General features: G+C 32.5%; 2 protein-coding genes and 1 non-coding gene across 3 annotated transcripts; all 3 read right to left on the bottom strand.

The window, feature by feature from the left end:
• Positions 1-2067: 2067 nt before the first annotated feature.
• LOC118031472 (transcription factor MYB3) lies at positions 2068-3706 on the bottom strand. The gene is made up of 3 exons (XM_035035909.1): positions 3478-3706; positions 3231-3360; positions 2068-2686 (listed from the first exon to the last, which is right to left on the bottom strand). Exons 1-3 carry the CDS (start codon positions 3611-3613, stop codon positions 2068-2070), a joined length of 885 nt encoding a protein of 294 aa, XP_034891800.1. The 5' UTR covers positions 3614-3706.
• A 4927-nt stretch (positions 3707-8633) lies between these two features.
• On the bottom strand, positions 8634-10391 carry LOC118031672 (transcription factor MYB15-like). Its single transcript, XM_035036166.2, has 3 exons — positions 10181-10391; positions 9940-10069; positions 8634-9189 (listed from the first exon to the last, which is right to left on the bottom strand). Exons 1-3 carry the CDS (start codon positions 10389-10391, stop codon positions 8634-8636), a joined length of 897 nt encoding a protein of 298 aa, XP_034892057.1.
• Positions 10392-17215: 6824 nt separating this feature from the next.
• On the bottom strand, positions 17216-17354 carry LOC118031700 (small nucleolar RNA Z247). Its single transcript, XR_004684566.1, has one exon. It is a non-coding gene; the product is annotated as a small nucleolar RNA Z247 (small nucleolar RNA).
• Positions 17355-21730: the final 4376 nt, after the last annotated feature.

Raw genomic sequence — 21730 nt, 5'->3', positions numbered from 1 at the left:
AAGTTGGGGCAATATATACATCATCAATAAGGCTCATTTCCTTTTATTTTTATTTATTATTATTATTATTAACATGGGTGTCTGGATCAATTTGCGCATACCTCGATTAATTTTACGAATTTTTAAAGTTAATGACTATATAAGCCTCCAATAACCATCATATTAGCAACAACATGGTTCGAACTTGAGATCAGATGGGAAACAAATTTCTTGATTCCAAACTTGAAATCATTGGACCACTTACTAGATAGTTTCATTTACTTTTTATACATTATTCAATTAAGTTTCATTAACCGTTATTTATTTAATTATTATACAATATTTAATTACTTTTTTCAACGAGGTAGTGAGAGTTATGTCTTATTATATAACCTGAAACCAATGAAAATCTCGATGATTAAGAAAAATATAGGGTGATTTTATACATAAATAAGGTTCATTTACTTTTTATACATGTCATTAGTTTGGCATGAATGATAAATTCCGGTGACTATTTACTTCCATTACCTTCTGTTTGGTCACCATTTTTATTTAGATTTTTTTAACTGTGATTAAATGAGTTTTTCTCACGTTTGCACAAAAACCAAAATTATTTTTCAAATTAGCATAATTGAAAAAATATTTTCTAATCATGTAACCTATTAAAACATGCATTTACTACAAATGTGTTTACTAGTCGTACATGTATTTCATGGGAGAAAGAGGTTTTTCTACGGTGGATATAGAGATCAAGAGGCTAAGTTTTTGGTGGCATTGGAAGAAGGGAGGAGGAAGAGAAGAAAACATAAAAGGATATATGTAGATAGTTAGAGAATGATATAAAATATATTTTGGGATTTCATTTAAAAGTTTAAGTTTTTAAGTTGAGATGATTATTTGATATAGTATCAGAGCCTTCATGACCAAGTGGTCACGAGTTCAAATTTTATCATCTCTATTTATTTGATACAAAAATTAAGCATAAAGTAATGTGGGTCTATACAAATTTTAAACCCAAAGAACTTTTATTTGAGGGGGTGTATTAGAGAATAATATAAATCATATCTTGAAATCTCATCTAAAAGCTTAAACTTTTAGGTTGAGATGATTTTTTGACATAGATTAATATTATCAGAGACCATTTTCCTGCCATCCCATTGCATATATGTAGATTTCGATTTCATAAACACATTATGAAATATAAAATTTTCACAAATCAATCTAAATACGATAAGCTTGCTTAATACCTGGCTATGAAAGAAAAGACTTGTCATCATTAAACCTTTCGTCAGAACATCACGAGAGCCATAATTTTACCATATGGAGCACATTGAAAGAAGAACAAAAACAACATAGCTGACAAAGATATATGGAATCCAGTACTAACATCAATCAAGAATACCGATGCAGAGCACCAAGAACATGGGCGTGAACATTTTTAAATGAAATTTAATTATGTTCGGAAGTAAAGTAATAATTATAATTTAAAATGTTTTTTACTTGAAAATATATTAAAATAATATTTTTATTTATTTTTTTAAAATTATTTTTAACATTAATAAATTAAAATAATCTTAAAAAATAAATAAAAATTTTAATTTTTTTTTTTTTAAAACACGGTTTTACCATGTTTCCAAAAACTGACAGTCCAACATAAACCATCAAAAACCTAGCAGTTTACTTTAATACTAAAAAAACTGAGAACAGAAACAGCATATAGATAACCAACAGTAGCATAAAAGAAGAGAAAAGTGCAGAATGACATTAATTTCAACTAAATCCCACACCATCGAAATACGCCAACAAACAAAAAACATATGTTATCGCAAATTATAGACACCCAATCGGAATCTAAAAAGTGAAGAGCCTTCAGGTATCAAATCATAATTAAGGCACCATAGCTAAACGGTAGCTAACAGCACGCTGTCTTTCAAACATTTTCTATTATGTATACGCATCGAGAAATTAAGACTTTCCAGTAGGCCACTTTGAAAGTGGCAAAAACATACGCTATACTTAGTTTCCATGTGCTTGAGTCAAACAATGCATCCAATACTCTTGGCCAGCAGCAAAATTTTGGTAAGTATTTTAGTTGTACAGCAATTCTTGGACCCACAGTTGAGCTTCCATTGAAAAGGGATGATCCCACAAAGGTAGTTCTCCAAACGATTCAAGTGATCCAATCTCCACCATGTGCTGGTTTTCATTGAAGTCCTTCACAGGATTGGAACTTGATGATGAGAAATTATCTGTAGATATAATTGGTGACATCGGGAGTGTCCCGTTGGAGGAGTACTCTTCTGAATTCAATATATTTGGACTGGTGGGAAGTGAAACATCAATGTCAGATGAGTTCCTTTGCTTGCATTCAAAATTGTGGGAGGCATTTGGATAGGACAACAATTCTTGGACCCACATCTCATCTGTGTATGTTTCACCATAATCCTCCACCTTGCACATTTGAGCTTCCATTGAAAATGGCTGATCCCGGAAACTTGGCTCTCCAGAGGATTCAAGTGATCCAACATTCCCCTCCATGTGCTGGTTTTCATTGATGTCATTCACAGGACCGGTTCCTTGCAGTTTAGGTGCTTGCACTGCAGTATTACTAATGTTGTTCTTGAAGCGGTTCCTCAAGTAGGTGTTCCAGAAATTTTTTATCTCATTATCCGTTCTTCCAGGCAACTTTTCTGCAATTGCAGACCATCTGAAATAGATGAAAAAAGAAGAAGAAAATATTATTGATCTTATGCAGCCGAGCCAAGTAATTATTCTTTTGAATTGATGACAAAATACTGCTACTATGCGTACAGTTTCTATATACCAATTGACCACTACCATAAAGTGATTGCTAAGCTGTGAAGTGAGAGTTTTGGAATAGCTATACTGAACATCACCGTGTGCTTACCAATCTGTAACATGGTTGGCGCCTATCAGGAGGCCTAATTATTGCCTCATCTGTTCATAGATGAAAGGCTCTTATCCTTAATTAATTGTATCTAATGGAGAGAGAGAGAGGTTGAAACTAGCTCTTATGAGATACTAGCTGTCTTGGTTTCTAACCAAGATGAGAATATTCATGATAAAATGGGATTTTATAAATTTTATGGAAATGAAATGCCTCAGAATTGTATATCAGAGGAGAGATCAGAAATGAGCTGCGAGTGACTCAATGAACTTGTGGAAAAGGTGAGCTCCATAATAAGTAATGGAAACTTACATGCCTCGGCTAAAAATATCTATAAATTTACCTATTTCCTAACATTTTATGCAGCTTGATTATGGTTTGCACTTCTTCCTTGCTCAAATTTCCACGCTTAATTCCCGGCCTTAAATAGTTCATCCAACGAAGCCTGCAACTCTTCCCTGACCTTAACAAACCTACAAATGGAGGCAAATAAGAAGAAGAAGAAGAAGAAGAAGAAGAAGAAAAACTTTCACTGCGTTTTGCCTGTATATGTAACATTTTGAAATCAAGTACTGATCATTAACAGTTACCAGCAGCTTTCGGCATCTCATTCCAATTCCATATGCCATATCTCTTAATATAAGCTCTCAACATTTGGTCTTCATCAGCCCTCCATGTCCCTTTCCTCAAACAAAAATTCTGATAGTTCTGTGAAATACTCCTCATCGTCTCCTGCCGTGAGAATCTATTTCTAGACTTCACGTCCTTTACCGTAAAACACCAGACAGCAGTACGAGTAAATTCCGTACAGTATCTTAAAAAAAGTTGTAATGGAAAAACGAGTTTCGAAGGTCTAGAGTTTCCCCCTATATATATACATATATTAAAAAATTATATAAATTATATTTTGTAATCTATTTAAATTTTTGAAATAAAATAATTATTTGACATGATATATATAATTATTAAAAAATTATATAAATTATATTTTAGAGTCTTATCTAACCATTTAAATTTTTGAATAATGTTTATATTTTAAAGGGATGTGTTAGAGAATTAGATAAATTATATTTGAGGTTAAAACCAAAGAGTTTTCACTTAAAAAAGCATATTAAAAAATTATATAAATTATATTTTATGATCTCACATAATAATTTTAAATTTTTAAATAATTATTTGACAGATAAAGAGAGGGTTGGTTGAATACAATGTTTTCTAGCATAGTTCTTGATTGTGACCTTATAAATAAATTAATCCATTTGATTAATTTATTTGATTGACCTGTTTAACAGAAAGGATATAGCTACAAAAAAAGTTATTAAATAAACAGAAAAATAAAACTAAGTTATGCAAAGGGGGGAAGGGTGAAAGTCTTTTAATATATTAAAAATAATTTACCAAAGATTTTGCAATGATATAAGATTTTCAATTTAGCATTGCTGGTTTGTAAAATCTAACCAATTTAACTCAGGCACATATAATACAAAAATGCTTTGTTTTATTTTTCTTTTTTTATAGTAACAAATAAACTTATGTCTTTCCAAACATCAACTTGCTCTCGATCATGAGTCTTCTGACCCAACTCGCGTTCAAAAACTCACTGTTAAGGATTCTACAATCACACTATTTTGATAGATAGAAGTCGAGGTTATAGGGTACTGCTGTTTTTTATTTTTTATTTTTATGTTTTTAATGGCTTGGATATTTAATTCAAGGATATTGTGATTGTTTTGTTTACAAGAACAGAACCTTTAAAAAATAGTAGGCACAAATAACATATATATAATTTGAAAGTTCAATGAAAAATATTTTATATTTGAGTAATTTATCTTACTAAAATATTGATAACTCATTAAATAAATCTTAAAATTGACATAAATGTTAACAAATTAGGAAATAAAAAAATAAAAGAAAAAACAATAAAAAACATAACCAAGTTAGAAAATAAAAAATAAAAAGAAAAAAAATAACAAAATTAGTCGGTATAGCACCTTTAAGATCTAATTTGGAGATCTCTCAATTGGTTACAACCAACCAATTTTTTATTTTTTATAAAACTGAGCTTGTAGAATCTTTTAGGTAAAAAAAAAAGGTGTGATCCAATGTTTGAATTCAAAGTTATAAGTTTTTTTTATATATATTATTTTCTCTCCAAAGTCTAATTCACACCAACTGTATGGAATTGATCATTTTAACGCGTTAGTCATCAGTATTTCCATCATTTTATTTTGCTTCTACTCCGAAATATTTGGAATTGAACCGATTGTTATTACTTGTTTTTAATTTAATATATATATAAGCAAGCTAGTATTTATTTTATATATTGTCAAGACTTCATGCAGCTATTTCACAGGCGCATTCTGATATAGTAATTTGGATTTTTTTTCATGTTCTTATGCTGCTTGAGAATTTATATATATCTAGACTACAAGTTCTACGTCAAAGCAGGAGTCATTTCCATAAACTATACCATACTTTCTTGTGGGAAAACGTGTTTCAAAGCTCAGAATTTCCAATAATTTTAACGACCTGTCAAGACACATACAACAAGTACATGCATATAGATCAGTTCATCCTAGATTAACACGTTTTCTTATATGTCAGAATAATGCCACAAGTAAATACTTGTTTGTGTTTTGACTTTATAAAATAGCAAGTGCTAGGAGGCGAAAATGGACTGAATCAAGCACAGAGAGGTGGGAGAAAGCGAGTCAAGGGCTCAAGTCATTTTGTATACGAAAACTTTAGAAATTAATCTTAGAAATGTTTGAGAAAGCGAGTCAAGGGCTCAAGTCATTTTGTATATTAAAACTTTAGGAATAAACTAGAGCGAAATAAGAGTATTAAAGTTTAAAATGGGAGACTACAATGTTACTCGCATTCCAGACTGTACAAATTGCAACCCCGCGTAGGTAGACAAAATGTGTGAACTCCTTTTCTTGACTTGCGAAAGAATATCAAATATTGGATCTTACGCGTTCATTCAAATATATTAATAAAAATAAATTCCCTCAAATGTAAATACGCAGAAAACATTTCCTCTAGGTCAAGAACACGATGAGAGAGGGGTGCCTTTTTTTTTTTACCTTAATTTTTTTAAAAATAATAGTATACTTGAAGCCAAACAAATAGTTGATTCTTCATAAGAAATTAGTGTTTTGAGTGACACTATTATTTTTTTTTCAATTTAATAGCATATGAGTTGAGTTTGTGTTCTTCTTAAAGAACTAGCATAAAAAAAATAAGAAATTAATCAACCTCCATGCACCAATTTGATGACAAAAATACCACCGAAAATTCTGTCCTCGATTTCTTATGACTTTTTAATGAATTTTATGATTTCGAGAAAAACAAACCCATGGTTCAGGAGAGGTATGATTCAGTTCAAAGATCCTAATCTCTTGAGGATGATCATTACAACTTGCATTTCTTGTAATTAATTTACCACCTCATATAGATTATTGTAATAAATTATATATTTGGTGATCCACAGGGACATCACATTAGGTACTGTACATTGGACCTTAATTTCTTTGTTCTCCCATTTGCAATATATAAACTCAACTGAGCTTTCAAGAATTGAAAAGGAGAAAGGCTAAGAAATTCCCAATTTTATATGTAAAATCTTCAATAATTTTTGTTTAAAGAAGGTCTTCCTCTTTTCAAAACAATATTTTTGGATATTCATAGACTTTTCTTTATGGAAGAAAGAAGGGGGCGATGATGGTCAATTGTAACAGCTAGAAGTCCCTGCAACACGGTACAGATGCTCCATGATGCTTGGACAACAACCTTAACATGTACTTCTAATCAGGTCATCATTTTATTCTTCTTTTTTAAATTAACAAAGTTGTTATAGTACACAAGCATCGTAAATTTGAAGAAGCCGAGAAACAGTTAACATAGACATTTGAACTTAAATTTCTCCGCAACAAATAATATAGTGATAGTTTTTAAATTCAGTCTGGTTTAATATTTGGATTTTAGGTTTTGATCAGGTTATTGAATTAATTTTTATTTAAAAAAATTAAAATAATATTATTTTAATAAAAAAAATAAAAATCAACGGGTTGCAATCAGGTTTTTGAGCGGGTTTTGTCAAGTCAACCGAGTCACACCAAGTTATGAATTTTTTTATTTTTTTAACTCGGTCCGATTCCAGTTCTAGGTAAACTGGGTTCTGAGTTGACCCACTTGAACTTAGACCACGGATTTCAAAACTATAAATATAATACACAAGCATCATAAAACAAATAATATAGTTTTACTTTTTAGGCACCATCCTTAAAACAAATAAAAACAATAAATTAAAAAAAAATCATTTTTTATGTTTAATAACACAAACTAAGGAAATATCAAACAAACATTCACAAACAAGAAAACATAAGAGCTTTCAACCCATAATATGTTTTCACCAAAACAAAAAAAAAAAAAAAAAAAAAAAAAACAACTTCCAAAAAAAACATTCCAAAACAACATTAACACATAAATTTTACACCGACACCAATTCATTATTTCATTATTGAGACTAATCAAGTTAGGTAAAGATTAAAATAACATTAAACCAAAAATTCTTTTGGGAGCCATGGGTTTTAAAAAGGGATGAGTTGATTGCGTTTGGGCTAGCTTAGTCAAATAGAATCACACCGAGCCAGCTTCAACATAGTTGGGTTTCAATTTTAATTATTTTATTTATAATAAATTTAACTAAAATTAAAAAAAAAAAAAAAAAGTTGTATAACAAGAAGCTAGGCATATAGGCTTGAATGGTTGGGTTAGCATGCATTGCCTTATACCAAAAAAAAAAAAAAAAAAAGTCCACATGATCATTGAAATGCAAGACCAAGCACATACAACGTAAGTCTTGTTGCTTTTTTTTGTTTAATATGGTAGGTGACATGCCATCCACCTTATTATTTTTTTAAAAATAAATAAATGATGCATCTTCTACTAATAAAGATTTTGACCATATATATTTGATGGAAAAAAAGTCAAAATCTAAATTTTGGGATCCAAAAACCCATTTCAACTCCTAAGAAACACCCTAAGCATTTAATTAAACTCTTTGTTTTTTTTTTTTTTACCTCAAAACACTCTTAGATAGGTCAAAAAGTCTAAAATTAAATTGAATTAAAAAATATTTTTTGAGCTTGATCTATTTTTTATAGTGAGATGAAAGTTCAAAAACACCTTAATGATACTCTTCTCATAGAAAGAAATTCAATGACAGCAAGATCAATTTTTTGGTTTTGAAATATGATCACATAACCACTTTTTATCTCATCTTTATTTTTAAACAACTTTCTATCTTCCACTTAAAGACTAAAACATAAAATAAATGAAGTGGATGGTCTAAATATAAAATCCTAAAACTAAAAGGGTAAAAAAAGTAAGTCAATGGAGAATTTTTGGATGAAAATGAACTTTTTTGCACAAATATACAAAAGACCTGTGATTTTTTTTTATTTTAGTCCTTATACTTTTAGTTTTTTTATACTACAAATTTAAATCATATTTTATGAAATTAGCCTCTAATTCAAATATGAAAATTTACTAAATACATTGAATTTTCGAGAAAAAAGAAAATTCCAACATAAAAAATATCACAATCATTACATGAAAAGATAATTTAAAAAAAAATTGCATCGTCCAGTGCCTATGCAAATTACGAGATTTAACTCTTGTAGTTTATTAATATTAATTAACTAGAAGACCACTTTAAAAGTGGCATAAACACACGATCTACTTAATTTCCATGCAGTTGTGCTAGCATCAAGCAATTCATCCAAAACTCTTGGCCGACATCAAAATTGTTGGAAGCATTTGGATAGTTCAACAATTCTTGTACCCACATTTCATCTGTATATGCTTCTCCATAATCCTCCGCGTAGCACTTTTGAGCTTCCATTGAAAGTGGCTGATCCAGCAAACTTAGTTCTGCAAATGATTCAAATGATCCATCATTCTCCTCCATGCGCAAGCTTTCATTGATGTCATCCACAGGACTGGAACTGGAAGATGAGAAATTATCAGAAAACAGAATTGGTAACATGGGGAGCGTCCCCTTGGAGGAGTACTCTTCTGAATTCAATATTTGTGGAGCAGTGGGAAGAGAAACATCAATGGCAGATGATTTCCTTTGCTTGAATTCTTCTTCGGATGTCTGTATTCCTTGCAGTTTAGGGGCTTGCACTGTAGTATTACTAATATTGTTGTTGAAGCGGTTCCTCATGTGGGTGTTCCAGAAATTTTTGATATCATTATCGGTTCTTCCAGGAAACTTTGCTGCAATTGTAGACCATCTGAAATGGATGAAAAAAGGAGAAAATATTATTGATCTTATGCAGCCGATTTTAGTCATTATTTTTTTCAATTGATGGTAAAATACTGCTAGTTTGCATACTTTGCTCTATATACAATTCGACTACCACACTGTAAAGTGAGTGTTAATTGGTTAGACTGTAAAGTTAGAGTTTTGCAATAGCTATATTGAACATCACCATGTTCTTACCAATCTGCAACATGGTTGGCGCCTATAAAGAGGCCTATTTATTGTCTCATCTGCTCAAAGATGAAGGGCTCTTAACCTTCATTAATAGTACCTCTTGGTGAGAAAGGTTGAAACTAGTCTTTATGAGATACTAGCAGGCTCAGTCTCTTGAATCCTAACCAATTAATGTAAGATTAATGATGTCATAAGAAGTTAATAATGGATCCCTTAAATAGAGTTGTATCACTTGCTTCAAATATGAGGTGGTTTTACAAGAAGAGAAAAAAGTAATTGAACGCTTCGAAAATCATAGAGATTTCTTCATGAAAGGGGATTTTATAACATTTATGGACATAAAATACCCAGGAATTGTATGTCTTCGTATACCAAATAGAGCAATTAGAGGAGAGTACTGCGCGTGTTATTATTGCAGGACATATGTTCAAGAAATGAGCTGATTGTAACTCAATGAACTTGTGGAATAGGTGAGCTCTCCTAAAAACAAATGGAAACATACAGGAGTTAGCTAGCTAATAATATCTATTCTTGAGAATAAATATACCTATTTCCTAACATTTCTTGCTGCTTGATTATGGTTTGCACTTCTTCCTTGCTGAAGCTTCCACGCTTAATATCTGGCCTTAGATAGTTCATCCAACGAAGCCTGCAACTCTTCCCTGACCTTAACAAACCTACAAATGGAGACAAAGAAGAAGAAGCAATATATTATATCACAGTTTTATTTTCACAAAGTTTTGCCAGTATCATTTAGAATACAAGTACTAATCATTAGCAGTACTTACCAGCAGCTTTCGGCATCTCATTCCAATTCCAAATGCCATGTCTCTTAATATAAGCTCTCAACTTTTGATCTACATCAGGATCCCATGCCCCTCTTTTCAAAAACAAATTCTGATACTTCTGCGAAATACTCCTCATCGTCTCCGGCCGTGAGAATCTATTTCTAGACTTCACGTCCTCTACCTCAAAACACCAAACAGCAGCCCGAGTCATTTCTGTACAGTACCTAAAAAAATGTTCTAATGGAAAAACGAGTTTCGAAGCTCAAAAGTTTCCATACCACATATATATAGACACACACACACACACCCCAACACGCTCAGGATCGTCCCTGGAAATTTCCCTAATAGAATGTTATTGGCCATGATTCTTGATTGTAAACGTATAAATAAATTAAACCGTTTGATTACCAGATTGACAAACTGAAAAGTAAGAATACAGCAGAAAAAAGAAAAAAAGAAAAAAAGAAAAATGAAGTCAAGGGAGAATATATACTTGTATTGCAATCCATAGCAGCTGAAATGTGTGAGAAAGGGAGTCATGGGCTCAAGTCATTTTCTATATTAAATTTTCATAATCTAACTAGAGTGAAATAAGAGTATTAAATGTTCTAAATGGGAAAATATAAGATTTTAAAATTCTCAAATGTATACATGTCGAAAACATTTCTTCTACATCAAGAACACAACGAAAGGGGGAGGAGAGGAGAGGAGGGTTGATTATTTTAGACCATACTGTTTTTCTGTAAATAATTAATTATTATACTTGACGACAAAGAAAAGGCAATTCTTCATGCGACAATCGAAAGGCGATTATTCAACGCATTCAAGGACATAGCTGCCCTTAATTATGACATCCTCATGCAAAGTAACCTTGCCCATCGAGAAAAACAAAATGTACGGAATATCAACCATGTAATGAATGTCAATAGAACGAACCCATTGTCTAAAATTTAATTTTAAAACTAGGCCGGCCTATAACCTGGCTAACTCAAAATTGAAACCGGGATCAGTTGAAAAAAAAAATAAAAAAATTATGATTTGGTATGACCTGGCTGACCCGGTAGAACTCAGTTGCAACCCATTAATTTTTTATTTTTTTTTACTAAAACAACGTCGTTTTTTTTTTTCTTTAATAGGAATTGACCCGAGCGATCCAATGACTTGATCAAAACCCAGAACTCGGGCCTTGAACTGGACCGGGTTTAAAAACTATGAACCATAGTTTTAAGACCCGACCCGGTCTAAGACCCAAGTTCCGGGTTTTGACCGGGTCGGCCGGGTCAAATTTTTTTTAAAAAAATCAAAATGATATCATTTTAGAAAAAAAAAAACAAGAAAAAAACAGAAGTCAACGAGTTTGCAGTCGGGTCAACCAGGTTGCCGAGTCAACTCGTTGGGTCAGCTGGGTTACACCGGGTCGCTCCTGGTTTTTCCTTCCCCCATTTTTTCTTTAACGCTATCCAGTTCTAGCCCCGGGTCAGTCGGGTCCCATGTCGACTCGTCGAGACAGGCTGGATTTATAAAAAATACATAAGAAATAATTTTTACAAGAACTTATGTGAAACCTCGAGTCAAATCCATCAATCTATATTTAAGTTCCAAGGAATGTTGATAAAAAGATTTAAAGATGGGCGAGTTGAAAGAAAAAAAATCCAAGATTGTTGGCGGTGGAAGCAAGAATACCAAAAGAAGAACACTTCCACAATAACATCTTCCCTGCCACGCGTTCAAATCATGCTAGCACAATACTACCCCATTTTGAAGTCTTTATTGAAAAAGGAAGAAAGGAACATCTTTATTGAAGTCCAAAGGGTGGAGGTATGACTTCATCTATTCATCCAAAAAAATGGGACCGAGGAAGGTGAGTGCTACACTAGTCAATTTTATAAGTACGGCAATTTATTTGCCTTCTTGTTACAAACTTGGACTGGTAGACTTTTTATAGCCATACTTTATCCTAATGCCTACGGATTCTTGCCTGGAAAAAAGAAAATATCATACTCTTTGAGAAAGGGAAGTCAGTTCACGAGCACCAAATTTTTCCTTTTCCACTTTCTCACGGCTTACATCGTGTTAGGGAAAGAAAAGAAGTTACCAATAATTGAGTGTACGAAAACTAGGAGGAGAGGTAGAAAAATAGAACCAAATCTTTCATCCGCATCAACTTATTCATCGCTATTCAAAATCATGAATTGATTAAAGATACTTTTTAAAGTATCAAATCATCAAGTTTTTATCTACAATATACATCTAAATTTGTATTCTAACAAAAAAAAAAAATTTATTTTATAAATAAATCAAGTCACCATAAATCAAATTCAAGTGATGAATTATATGATTTTTTTATTGTAAAAACATTTTAAATAGAGATTATACTCAATTATACACATTGTTATCCATTTTAGGGTCTCACATAAACAAAATAAAATTAAAAAAAAAAAGAGAAAAAGAGAAAATACAAAAAAAAAATAATAATAATTGGAAGAAAAATTCAAAATATATATATTAGTGAAAAGAATATACCAAAATGTCCAGGAAATTGCCAAAAACTAGTTAAGAAAAATCAAAATATATAAGATTGAAAAATTTAACAAAGTATTTTTTAACACTGATGAAGGTCCTACTGACAAAGAAAAATTTTATCTAAAAAGGAAAACTTAAAATTAAATGTTTAAGAACTCAATTGAAGTTATTCAAGATTTAATTGAATTTATTAAGAATTTAATTACAAGAACAATTAATTTTTAAAGTTAATTTGATCTTATCTAAAACCATACTTGGCCATCAAACAAACATTAGTATTTTGTAAATAATTAGTATTCCTGCCCATAACACAAAGAATAAGCTGGGTTTTTTTCAACGCATATAAGGACATAGCCGCCCTTCCTAATCTCTAGAGGATGACCATTACAGAGTTGTTATATAATAATATGCTACATGCACTCCTAGATTGATTCACTAACTCTTATAGATTATCGTAATAAATTATATATTTGGTGATCCACAAGGACATCACATTCGGTGCAAAATTATTTCCCCCCCCCCCATTTGCAATATATAAACTCAACTGAGCTTTCAAGAATTTTATTTTTCGATGTAACATTTCAGTAAGGAAAGGGCCCTTTTATCTAGAATCGGCATGTGCAACAATTTTTGTACAAATAACATCTACCTCTTTTCAAAACTTCCAAGGCATTATTTTGAGCTAAAATTTAAAACAATAGAGAACTCAAGAATGGACATAATAGAAATTGAAGAACTGTTTATTATTATTTTTATGATGCATTGTTCTTCATTCTCGTTGTCTTTAAATAGACTTTGAGTAGTATAGAGTTTAAGTGTAAATCAACAACTATCATATCAGTTAGCCTAAGCATGATTTACATTTGAATTTGAAAGATTTGTTATCTTATCTTCTGTTGTTAACCTTATCTCCTTTGTTTCAGGAACCGGCTGCTGGTATTGAAGAGTTTTGGTTGACCTGTTCTTCTTCATGGACTTGGTCTTCTAAACACCCCTGCAGTCGAAAGGGTAAGGAACGCATAATGAGACTGTCACGTAGAAGAAGAAACTGAGTGGAGGGCAATGGCTTTGTGAGGACATCTGCGTACTGATCTTTGCTAGATACAAACTGAACACGAAGTTCACCACGTAGAACTTGATCCCGAACAAAGTGAAAGTCAATCTCAATATGTTTGGTGCGGGCATGAAATAGAGGATTACTGGCTAAGTATATAACACCGATGTTGTCACACCAAAGAATTGGAGGTTGGACAAGCTGTACATGAAGATCTGTTAGCAGGGATTGCATCCATTTAATTTCAGCAGCAGCGTTGGCAAGAGATTTGTATTCTGCTTCAGTACTGCTTCGTGCAACAGTTTGTTGCTGTTTGCACCCCCATGAAATTAGATTTGTGCCTAGATAAACACAAAAGGCACCGACTGAGCGTTTGTCATCACGATCAAATGCCCAGTATGCATCGCTGAAACAATGAAGCTTGGCAACAGTACTCGGTTGAATGAATAATGAATGGGAGATTGTGCTTTTTAAATAGCGCAGAATACATTTCACAGTTATCCAATGTGGTTCAAGCGGATTGTGCATATATTTGCTAACCTTGTGAATTGTAAAGGCGACATCAGGCCTTGTGAAGGAGAGGTACTGCAGCCCACCAACAATGCTGCGATAAAGATGAGGATCAGCAAAAGGTTTGCCATCAGATTTGGATAATACCTGGGAGGTGGACATGGGCGTCAAGCATGGCTTTGCTTTGTCCATCTGGCTGCGGGTAAGAAGATCCAGAATGTAACGGCGCTGTGACAAATGCAAACCATGATTGTCTCTGATAGCTTCAATTCCTAAAAAGAAAGTTAACTCACCAAGATCTTTAACTGCAAACTTGTTTTGTAATAAGCTTATTATACGGTTAATAGCTTGCAAGTCAGCCCCAACCAAAATTATGTCATCGACATAAATGAGAAGATAAATGAGTGTGGAGCCTTGGTGATAAATATAGAGAGAGTGATCAGCTTGACTGCTAATGAAACCAATGGCCTGCAATTAATCAGTTAACCGAGAGAACCATGCTCGTGGTGCCTGATGAAGACCATATAAAGAGCGCTGTAACTTGCAGACATGGTGAGGCAGTTGTGGATGTATGAAGCCGGGAGGTTGAGTCATAAAAACTTCTTCATGTAGAAGGCCATGCAGGAAGGCATTTTGCACATCTATTTGACGAAGATACCAACCATAAGAGACTGCAAGAGACAATACTAAATAGACAGTAGGTGGTTTAACAACTGGACTGAATGTTTCACCAAAATCAACACCCTCTTGTTGATGGAAACCTTTTGCTACTAGACATGCCTTGAAACGTTCAATGTTACCATCAGCTTTTCTCTTGACTTTGTACACCCATTTGCAACTAACAAGATTGGCAGCCGGTGGTTTGGGAACAAGAGTCCAGGTGCCATTTGCTAATAGTGCATCAAATTCTTTGTTCATAGCCTCATGCCAATGGTGGTGTTTAACTGCAGTGGAGTAGCAAGTGGGTTCTTTATTCTGTGGATGGAGTGTGGTCATAAGAGCTTTGGGAATGGGGTAGCGAATATGATGATCAGAGAGGATTTTTGGTTTGTGGATATTGTTCTTACTTCTTGTGATCATGGGATGGGTGATGGGAACCGGCTGCTGAATTGGAGATAATGATGGGGGTTGATCAGTCATTTTGCAGCTGAGATGAAGGAGGATTGCAGGCAGGGGAGATAGAATTATCATGAAGATAATTTGATGGACTTGGTGGTGAGATCAAAGGGAGCTGGCGTGGTGCAGGAGGTTGAGAAAGGGAACCTGCAGAAATAAGAACACTAGAGGAGGACAACTGAAGATTTGGTGGGAGAACAACAGTATTGAAATCGGGGGTGAGGGAAGCAAATGGAGATACTGTATAAGGGTAAATAGACTCATAAAAAACGACATGACGGGAGATGAAAATTTTGCCAGTAGCGACATCTAAACACCTATAGCCTTGATGACCAATACTATACCCAATAAATATGCAGCGTTTTGATCGAAAATCCATTTTATGTTTATTATAAGGGCGTAAATAACGCCAACAAGCGCAACCAAAAGCACACAAAAAATGATAATCATGTTTATGATTGTGGACTTTTTTATAAGGAGAATAATTTTGTAAAACTGGTGTGGGCAATCTATTAATAATATAAACAGCAGTTAAGAAGGCATCTTCCTAAAATTGTTGTGGTAATTTTGAATGTGCGAGTAAAGATAAACCAACTTCAACAATTTGACGGTGACGTCGTTCAATTACACCAGCTTGTTGATGCGTATATGGACATGTTATTCGATGATTGATGCCTTGACTATGTAAATATTTATGTAGGCTACGAAATTCCCCACCCCAATCTGATTGTAGAGCTTTAATTTTTGTATCAAATTGACGTTCTACAGCAGTTTAAAAATTAATAAAAGTTTAATATGCATCAGATTTGAGTTTTAAGGGAAATAACCATAAATATTTGGTAGCGTCATCAAGAAACTGATATAATAACGAGCACCAGTGGTGGATAAAATAGGAGCAGGGCCCTAAACATCTGAATATATTAATTCTAAAGGTTTTAAAACTGAAACATGAACATGTTTAAAGGGCATAGCATGGCTTTTAGCCAACTGACAATCAGAACATATAGAAGCAAGTTTATTAGGAGGAGCTATAGATATAGCTTTATTGATAACATGAAAGGAAGCATGACCGAGATGACGATGCCAAAGCTGGGCAGACACATGAATACTTGACAGACCTTGAGGTTGAAGGTGAGCTAAAGAGGCAGAGAAGGAGTAAAGACCATTACTGATTGGACCTCGATGCAGGATGTTCCCCAAGTAATCCTTCACAAGGAAGAAATAAGCATGAAACTCAAAGAAAACATTATTGTCTAGACAAAAACGATGAACAGACAGAAGGTTTTTGTGTATTTCAGGAACACAAAGAATTTGTTTAAGCATAAAGGACTTTGATGGAGAAGAGAAAGTGGAAGTGCCACTGTGAAGAATTTCCAAACCTGCACCATTAGCAACCTGAATATGATTGTGGTTGTTATCATCATCATTAAACACGTGAATGTTGTTGGCATTGTTGGTTAAATGATGGGTGGCTCCAGTATCAGGATGCCACTCATTATCAGCAGTATGGTAATGTGCAGCAAACATAGCTTGAGGCTAGGTTCGATTTTGGCGCTGATCCTGATAAGAAAGATCAAACCTGTGATAGCATTGTCTAGCAGAATGACCTGTTTTGAAACATACCTGACATGTAACAGAGGTAGATGAACCATAGTTACGGGGGCTGAAACGTGAACGACGACCTCTGCCACGGTAGAAACCAGAACCACGATTGGGGGCATGAAAATTGGCATGAATGGGAGAAGAGGATGAGGGGTGAGGCAGAGAATGCCTTGTAGCTACATTAACTGAAGGAGTGGCTTGAAGCGGTTGATTGTTATGATTAATACGGGATTCACTGATAAGAAGAAGTGAGTAGAGTTCCTCAAGAGTGACAGAATCTAAACGAGAGGTAATGATAGAAGCCAAAGAATCATATTTCTAGCCAAGTCCTGCTAGCACGTAGGTGATGATATCATCAGTTGTGAGTGGTTGTCCAGCAAGAGCAAGTTCGTCAGCCAGACGTTTGATGGAGAGAAAATATGCATTAGCAGACAGAGAGCCTTTGCGAATGGTGGCCAATTGAGTGCGAACCTGGACAGCTTTGGCACATGAGAGTGAAGAAAAGTTGCGCTCTAAGGCAAGCCAAACATCACGGGATGTGGAATAAGAAAAAATTTGAGTGAGGACGTCCTTAGTGAGTGAGGCATTGAGGGTGGCAAGAATGAGAGAATCCTGACGAAGCCATTGAGCATATTGAGGATTTGGGATTTTGATACCAGCACCTGTGTTGGGATGAAGAGAATCAATTTCTTGTGGGGGAATGGGGATCGTACCATCAAGATAACCAAAAACACCATGCCCTCTGAAGTAAGGCAGTGTTTGAGCCTTCCAAACAGGATAATTGGAGGAGCTGAGTTTGACGCTTATAGTAAAAGGAAGATTAGAGAGGGATGGGATAGAAAGAATGGGATCAGCAGAATTATTTGAGGTGGAAGATGAGGAAGTCATTGTAAATCAATAGTAAATAGACGTTGTTCTTTTTAGAGGCTCTGATACCATAAAACAATAGAGAACTCAAGAATGGACAGAATAGAAATTGAAGAACTGTTTATTATTATTCTTATGATGCATTGTTCTTCATTCTTGTTGTCTTTAAATAGACTTTGAGTAGTACAGAGTTTAAGTGTAAATCAAGAACTATCATATTAGTTAGCCTAAGCATGATTTACATTTGAATTTGAAAGATTTACTATCTTATCTTCTGTTGTTAACCTTATCTCCTTTGTTTTAGGAACTGGCTGCTGGTATTGAAGAGTTTTGGTTGACCTGTTCTTCTTCATGGACTTGGTCTTCTACAAAATTGTCTTTTGACTTATTTGTGTTTGTCATGGCATATAAGAAATATATAAAAGGCATCAATTAAAGAAAAACAAACGATGAAAATGATAGATAGAACCCAAATTTTGAACGGTTTTGCTTAGAATGTTTTTAATTATTTGTTTTGCTTTGGTTTTTTAATTTTCATCTAATCGAAACAATCTTTTATTTGTTTTCCGGATTGTTATTTTCTTAATGGTCATGGAATCTAAATGATATTTCTTCATTACTAAATAACAAAAAAGTACCCAAATTTTGACTTACATTTGTCTTGGGATGGTGAATGAATGTACACTACGGTGATGAAAAATTCAAGGATTGCATATTCAACTTCGTTTCGTTTTAATAGATAGTAACCCATTTATTTTAATGATTTTTAAAGGAAGTTCCGTAGCAACTTCAGACTGTCTGCAAGGTCAAGATTAGCCACACATGATTGTGTTTAAATAATAGATAAAATTCAAAATAAATTTACGTGTGACAAGTAAAAAAATTATTTTAAATTCAAAGAAAACTATATATATTTTGACAGTAAAAATAGTAGAATAGTTTTATTCTATTCTTTTTGAGAATTCCTGAGAGAATTTTTCAAAATAATTATCTATTAAATTCATATATAATTATTTGTAAAATAATTATAAGTATTATGATAAAAAAGCTCTAATTTTATTTTAAAATTCTGATATAATCTGATGATTTATAAATATTATTTTAATAATTTATTTAAAGATAATTTAATAGTAATATATATTTTTTAAAGATAATTTTAAAATTAATTTCAGTTGTAAATAGATAAAACCTTACTTGGCACCGAATTTGACCATAAAAAAAGTTAATTTTGATATTAACGAGTTTCATTTGATGAAAAAAGTTTTACTTAGATATTTTTTGTTTTTTTTATTGTATGAGATGGTAGATCTAAGCTGATAAATTTATTTTTGTTTTTAGGTTGATTTTAAGTTTTCTAGCTAGATTTTTAGTTATTTAAGCTCATTGATGAGTTAATCAAGGTAGCTTTTTTAAGTGTTTTAAGTCCAAAATGCGTAGAAAATTGAACTTTTCAAGGGAAAAAAATTTCATACTTACCGGTTACCCTCCAATCACCGAAAACTAAGACAACAAACGACACGTCACCTATGTTATTTAAAACGTTAGAGAGACTAAGAATTGCTCAGCGTTTTGACAAAATTCAAATTTTTTTTTTTGTTAAAATTGAGTTACGGTTGTACTTTTTGGATCCAAAAATAATTTTTAAAAAATGAAAAAACATCATTTGCATGTATTTCGACACGAAAAGTTATTTGAAAAGCAACCGTTACCACACTGCCAAACACGCTCTAACAACGCATCGTCAATCCTTTAATACACACACATAAACATACACAAACAAGTTTAGTGCGCGAGTCAGACCTTTTGGATGGAACAAGTGTGAAAGCCTACGCGCACACTTTTGCTTTTTTTTTTTTTTTTTTTAATTATTGGGTACTATTAAAATTTCATTTTTTTTTCATGAAATGATAGGCCTTTTTATAGTACAGAGCTCAACCCTTTATGATTTTTATTTTTTTATTTGGTCGCTAGATTTTTTATCTTGTTTGATTAAATACTGTTTGATCTTTTGGTGTTTTATTTTTGTGAAAATTTGTGGCATTAGTTTTTATAACATTAGCCAGTGTTATATTTTTGAAAACCATTCACAATGGTTTTGGGTCATGATATAAAAAAAAATTTACCTACAAAAAATACATTACTAATAACTATTTTTTAAAAATAACAATAAATTATCTAGCCTACCATGAAGTAAGGGTTAAAAAGATGCTTAAGAGTACATCAGTAATTATTTTTTAAAATATTTTTAGCTTAAAAATATATTAAAATAATATTTTTTTTAAAAAAATATTTTTAAAATTAATATATTAAAATGATCCAAAGATATATAAAATTATTCGGTGATGTATTTTTTTTCTTACACCATCATTTTATTCTTCCTTTAAGAATTAATACTAGTAGTTGCCATGATACTTAAGATATTTGGAAAGCATCAATCAAAGAAAAACAAATGATGAAAATGATAGATAGTACCCAGATTTTGAACTTACATTTGTCCTGGGATGTTGAATGACTATGTACACGGTTAAAACACAGGTTTTTCTAAGGAAGGTTTAGTGAAAAAAAAAAAAAAAAAAACTTTTTTCTAGAAATCATTTTAATGATTTCTAAAGGGATAAGAACGTAGCTAGATAGAGACTAGCTTTAGACTGTCTGCAAGGTCAAGATTAGCCTTCTATCGTTATGTTTTAGTAAATAAAATAAATGATTACAAAACCTTGTTCAATTGGGTGATTATCAAGATCATTAACTATTATAATTTTCTAATAATATTTGAGGATTAATTTTCCTGTTTCGACGACTACGAAACCGACATTGTGGAAGAGACACGATATAAAGACAAAACAGAAGCCAAGTATCACAGGGTTGATGCGTGCATAAGTTTAAGTTTATTGATAAGTGCAAAATAAATAATTAAATTCCCTTGTCAACTTTCATGATGACATGGACGCGAAAAATATAAAAATATAGAAATGGACTAAATCAATATTGGGTTTAAATAAAAAATTTTAAAAATTCGTAAATCAAATCTATTGATCCAATAATCATCCCCATCTTATGTTGTTGACTCAGTAGCAACACCTTGGTTGATGTGAACATTTTTGTTTCAGAGGAAAGTGTTGAAAGAAGAGAAAGTTTAATCTAACAGAAGAAGAAGAAGAAGAAGATAATTAAGACCACCTTCGGGTGGGCTGGAGTAAATATGTGTTGGGGGTCCAGTACATTCAGCCTTTCGTCTTTGTCCTAAAATATTGATTCAACCGAGGAAGAAAATTTTAGTCGAGGACAACCTTAGAAATTTGAGATGTTTTTTTGTCAAAAACTAAACCACATGTAAAGCATTTCGAACCTCTTTATTTTTTAATTCTTAATTCATAATCCTTATATGTGTGTGTAAAATAAGATAAATATAACATCAAATTAATCTAATCCAAATTAATAAGAACATAAATCCTTCAATCTCAACATTTGTGTGAGTAATTGCATTTCATAATCTAAAGTGCCCTCAGGCCTCTGCATCATACTAGCATGACAGAAGCAAGGTATGATGCTTGCAATCAGGAGTAGAGTTAGGATTATTTGTTAGAGAGAGCCAAAATTAATATAATAAGATATAATATTTGTTTTAATTTATTGTACATGAGTTGTAAAGCAAAACATGTATGATTTAGTTTTATTCAAATAACTTATTACAAACATATAATGACCTTTGTATAAGGTAAAATGTTTGGAGCAATATCAAATTGAATCAAAATAATAAAGTTAATTTTATCTTTATAATGTATTTATCACTTTAATGTTGTTGATCTTTATACCAAAGTATATAAGAAACAATAGTTAAAGCGAAACATTATTTATGTTTGATAAACTTTGAAATA

The sequence above is a fragment of the Populus alba genome, chromosome 11 (assembly GCF_005239225.2).
Source record: "Populus alba chromosome 11, ASM523922v2, whole genome shotgun sequence".
NCBI lineage: Eukaryota > Viridiplantae > Streptophyta > Magnoliopsida > Malpighiales > Salicaceae > Populus > Populus alba.
Note: the sequence above shows the minus strand (reverse complement) of the source record. Positions and strands in the feature narration are given on the sequence as shown.

Excerpts from the sequence above, each read along its gene's own strand:
- LOC118031472 (XM_035035909.1), bottom strand. The coding sequence starts at position 3,613 with ATGAGGAGTATTTCACAGAACTATCAGAATTTTTGTTTGAGGAAAGGG. Across the intron at positions 3,361-3,477 it reads TGAGATGCCGAAAGCTGCTG|GTTTGTTAAGGTCAGGGAAG; the intron begins GTAACTGTTAAT and ends CTCCATTTGTAG. Across the intron at positions 2,687-3,230 it reads CATAAAATGTTAGGAAATAG|ATGGTCTGCAATTGCAGAAA; the intron begins GTAAATTTATAG and ends CATCTATTTCAG.
- LOC118031672 (XM_035036166.2), bottom strand. The coding sequence starts at position 10,391 with ATGACTCGGGCTGCTGTTTGGTGTTTTGAGGTAGAGGACGTGAAGTCT. Across the intron at positions 10,070-10,180 it reads TGAGATGCCGAAAGCTGCTG|GTTTGTTAAGGTCAGGGAAG; the intron begins GTAAGTACTGCT and ends CTCCATTTGTAG. Across the intron at positions 9,190-9,939 it reads CAAGAAATGTTAGGAAATAG|ATGGTCTACAATTGCAGCAA; the intron begins GTATATTTATTC and ends CATCCATTTCAG.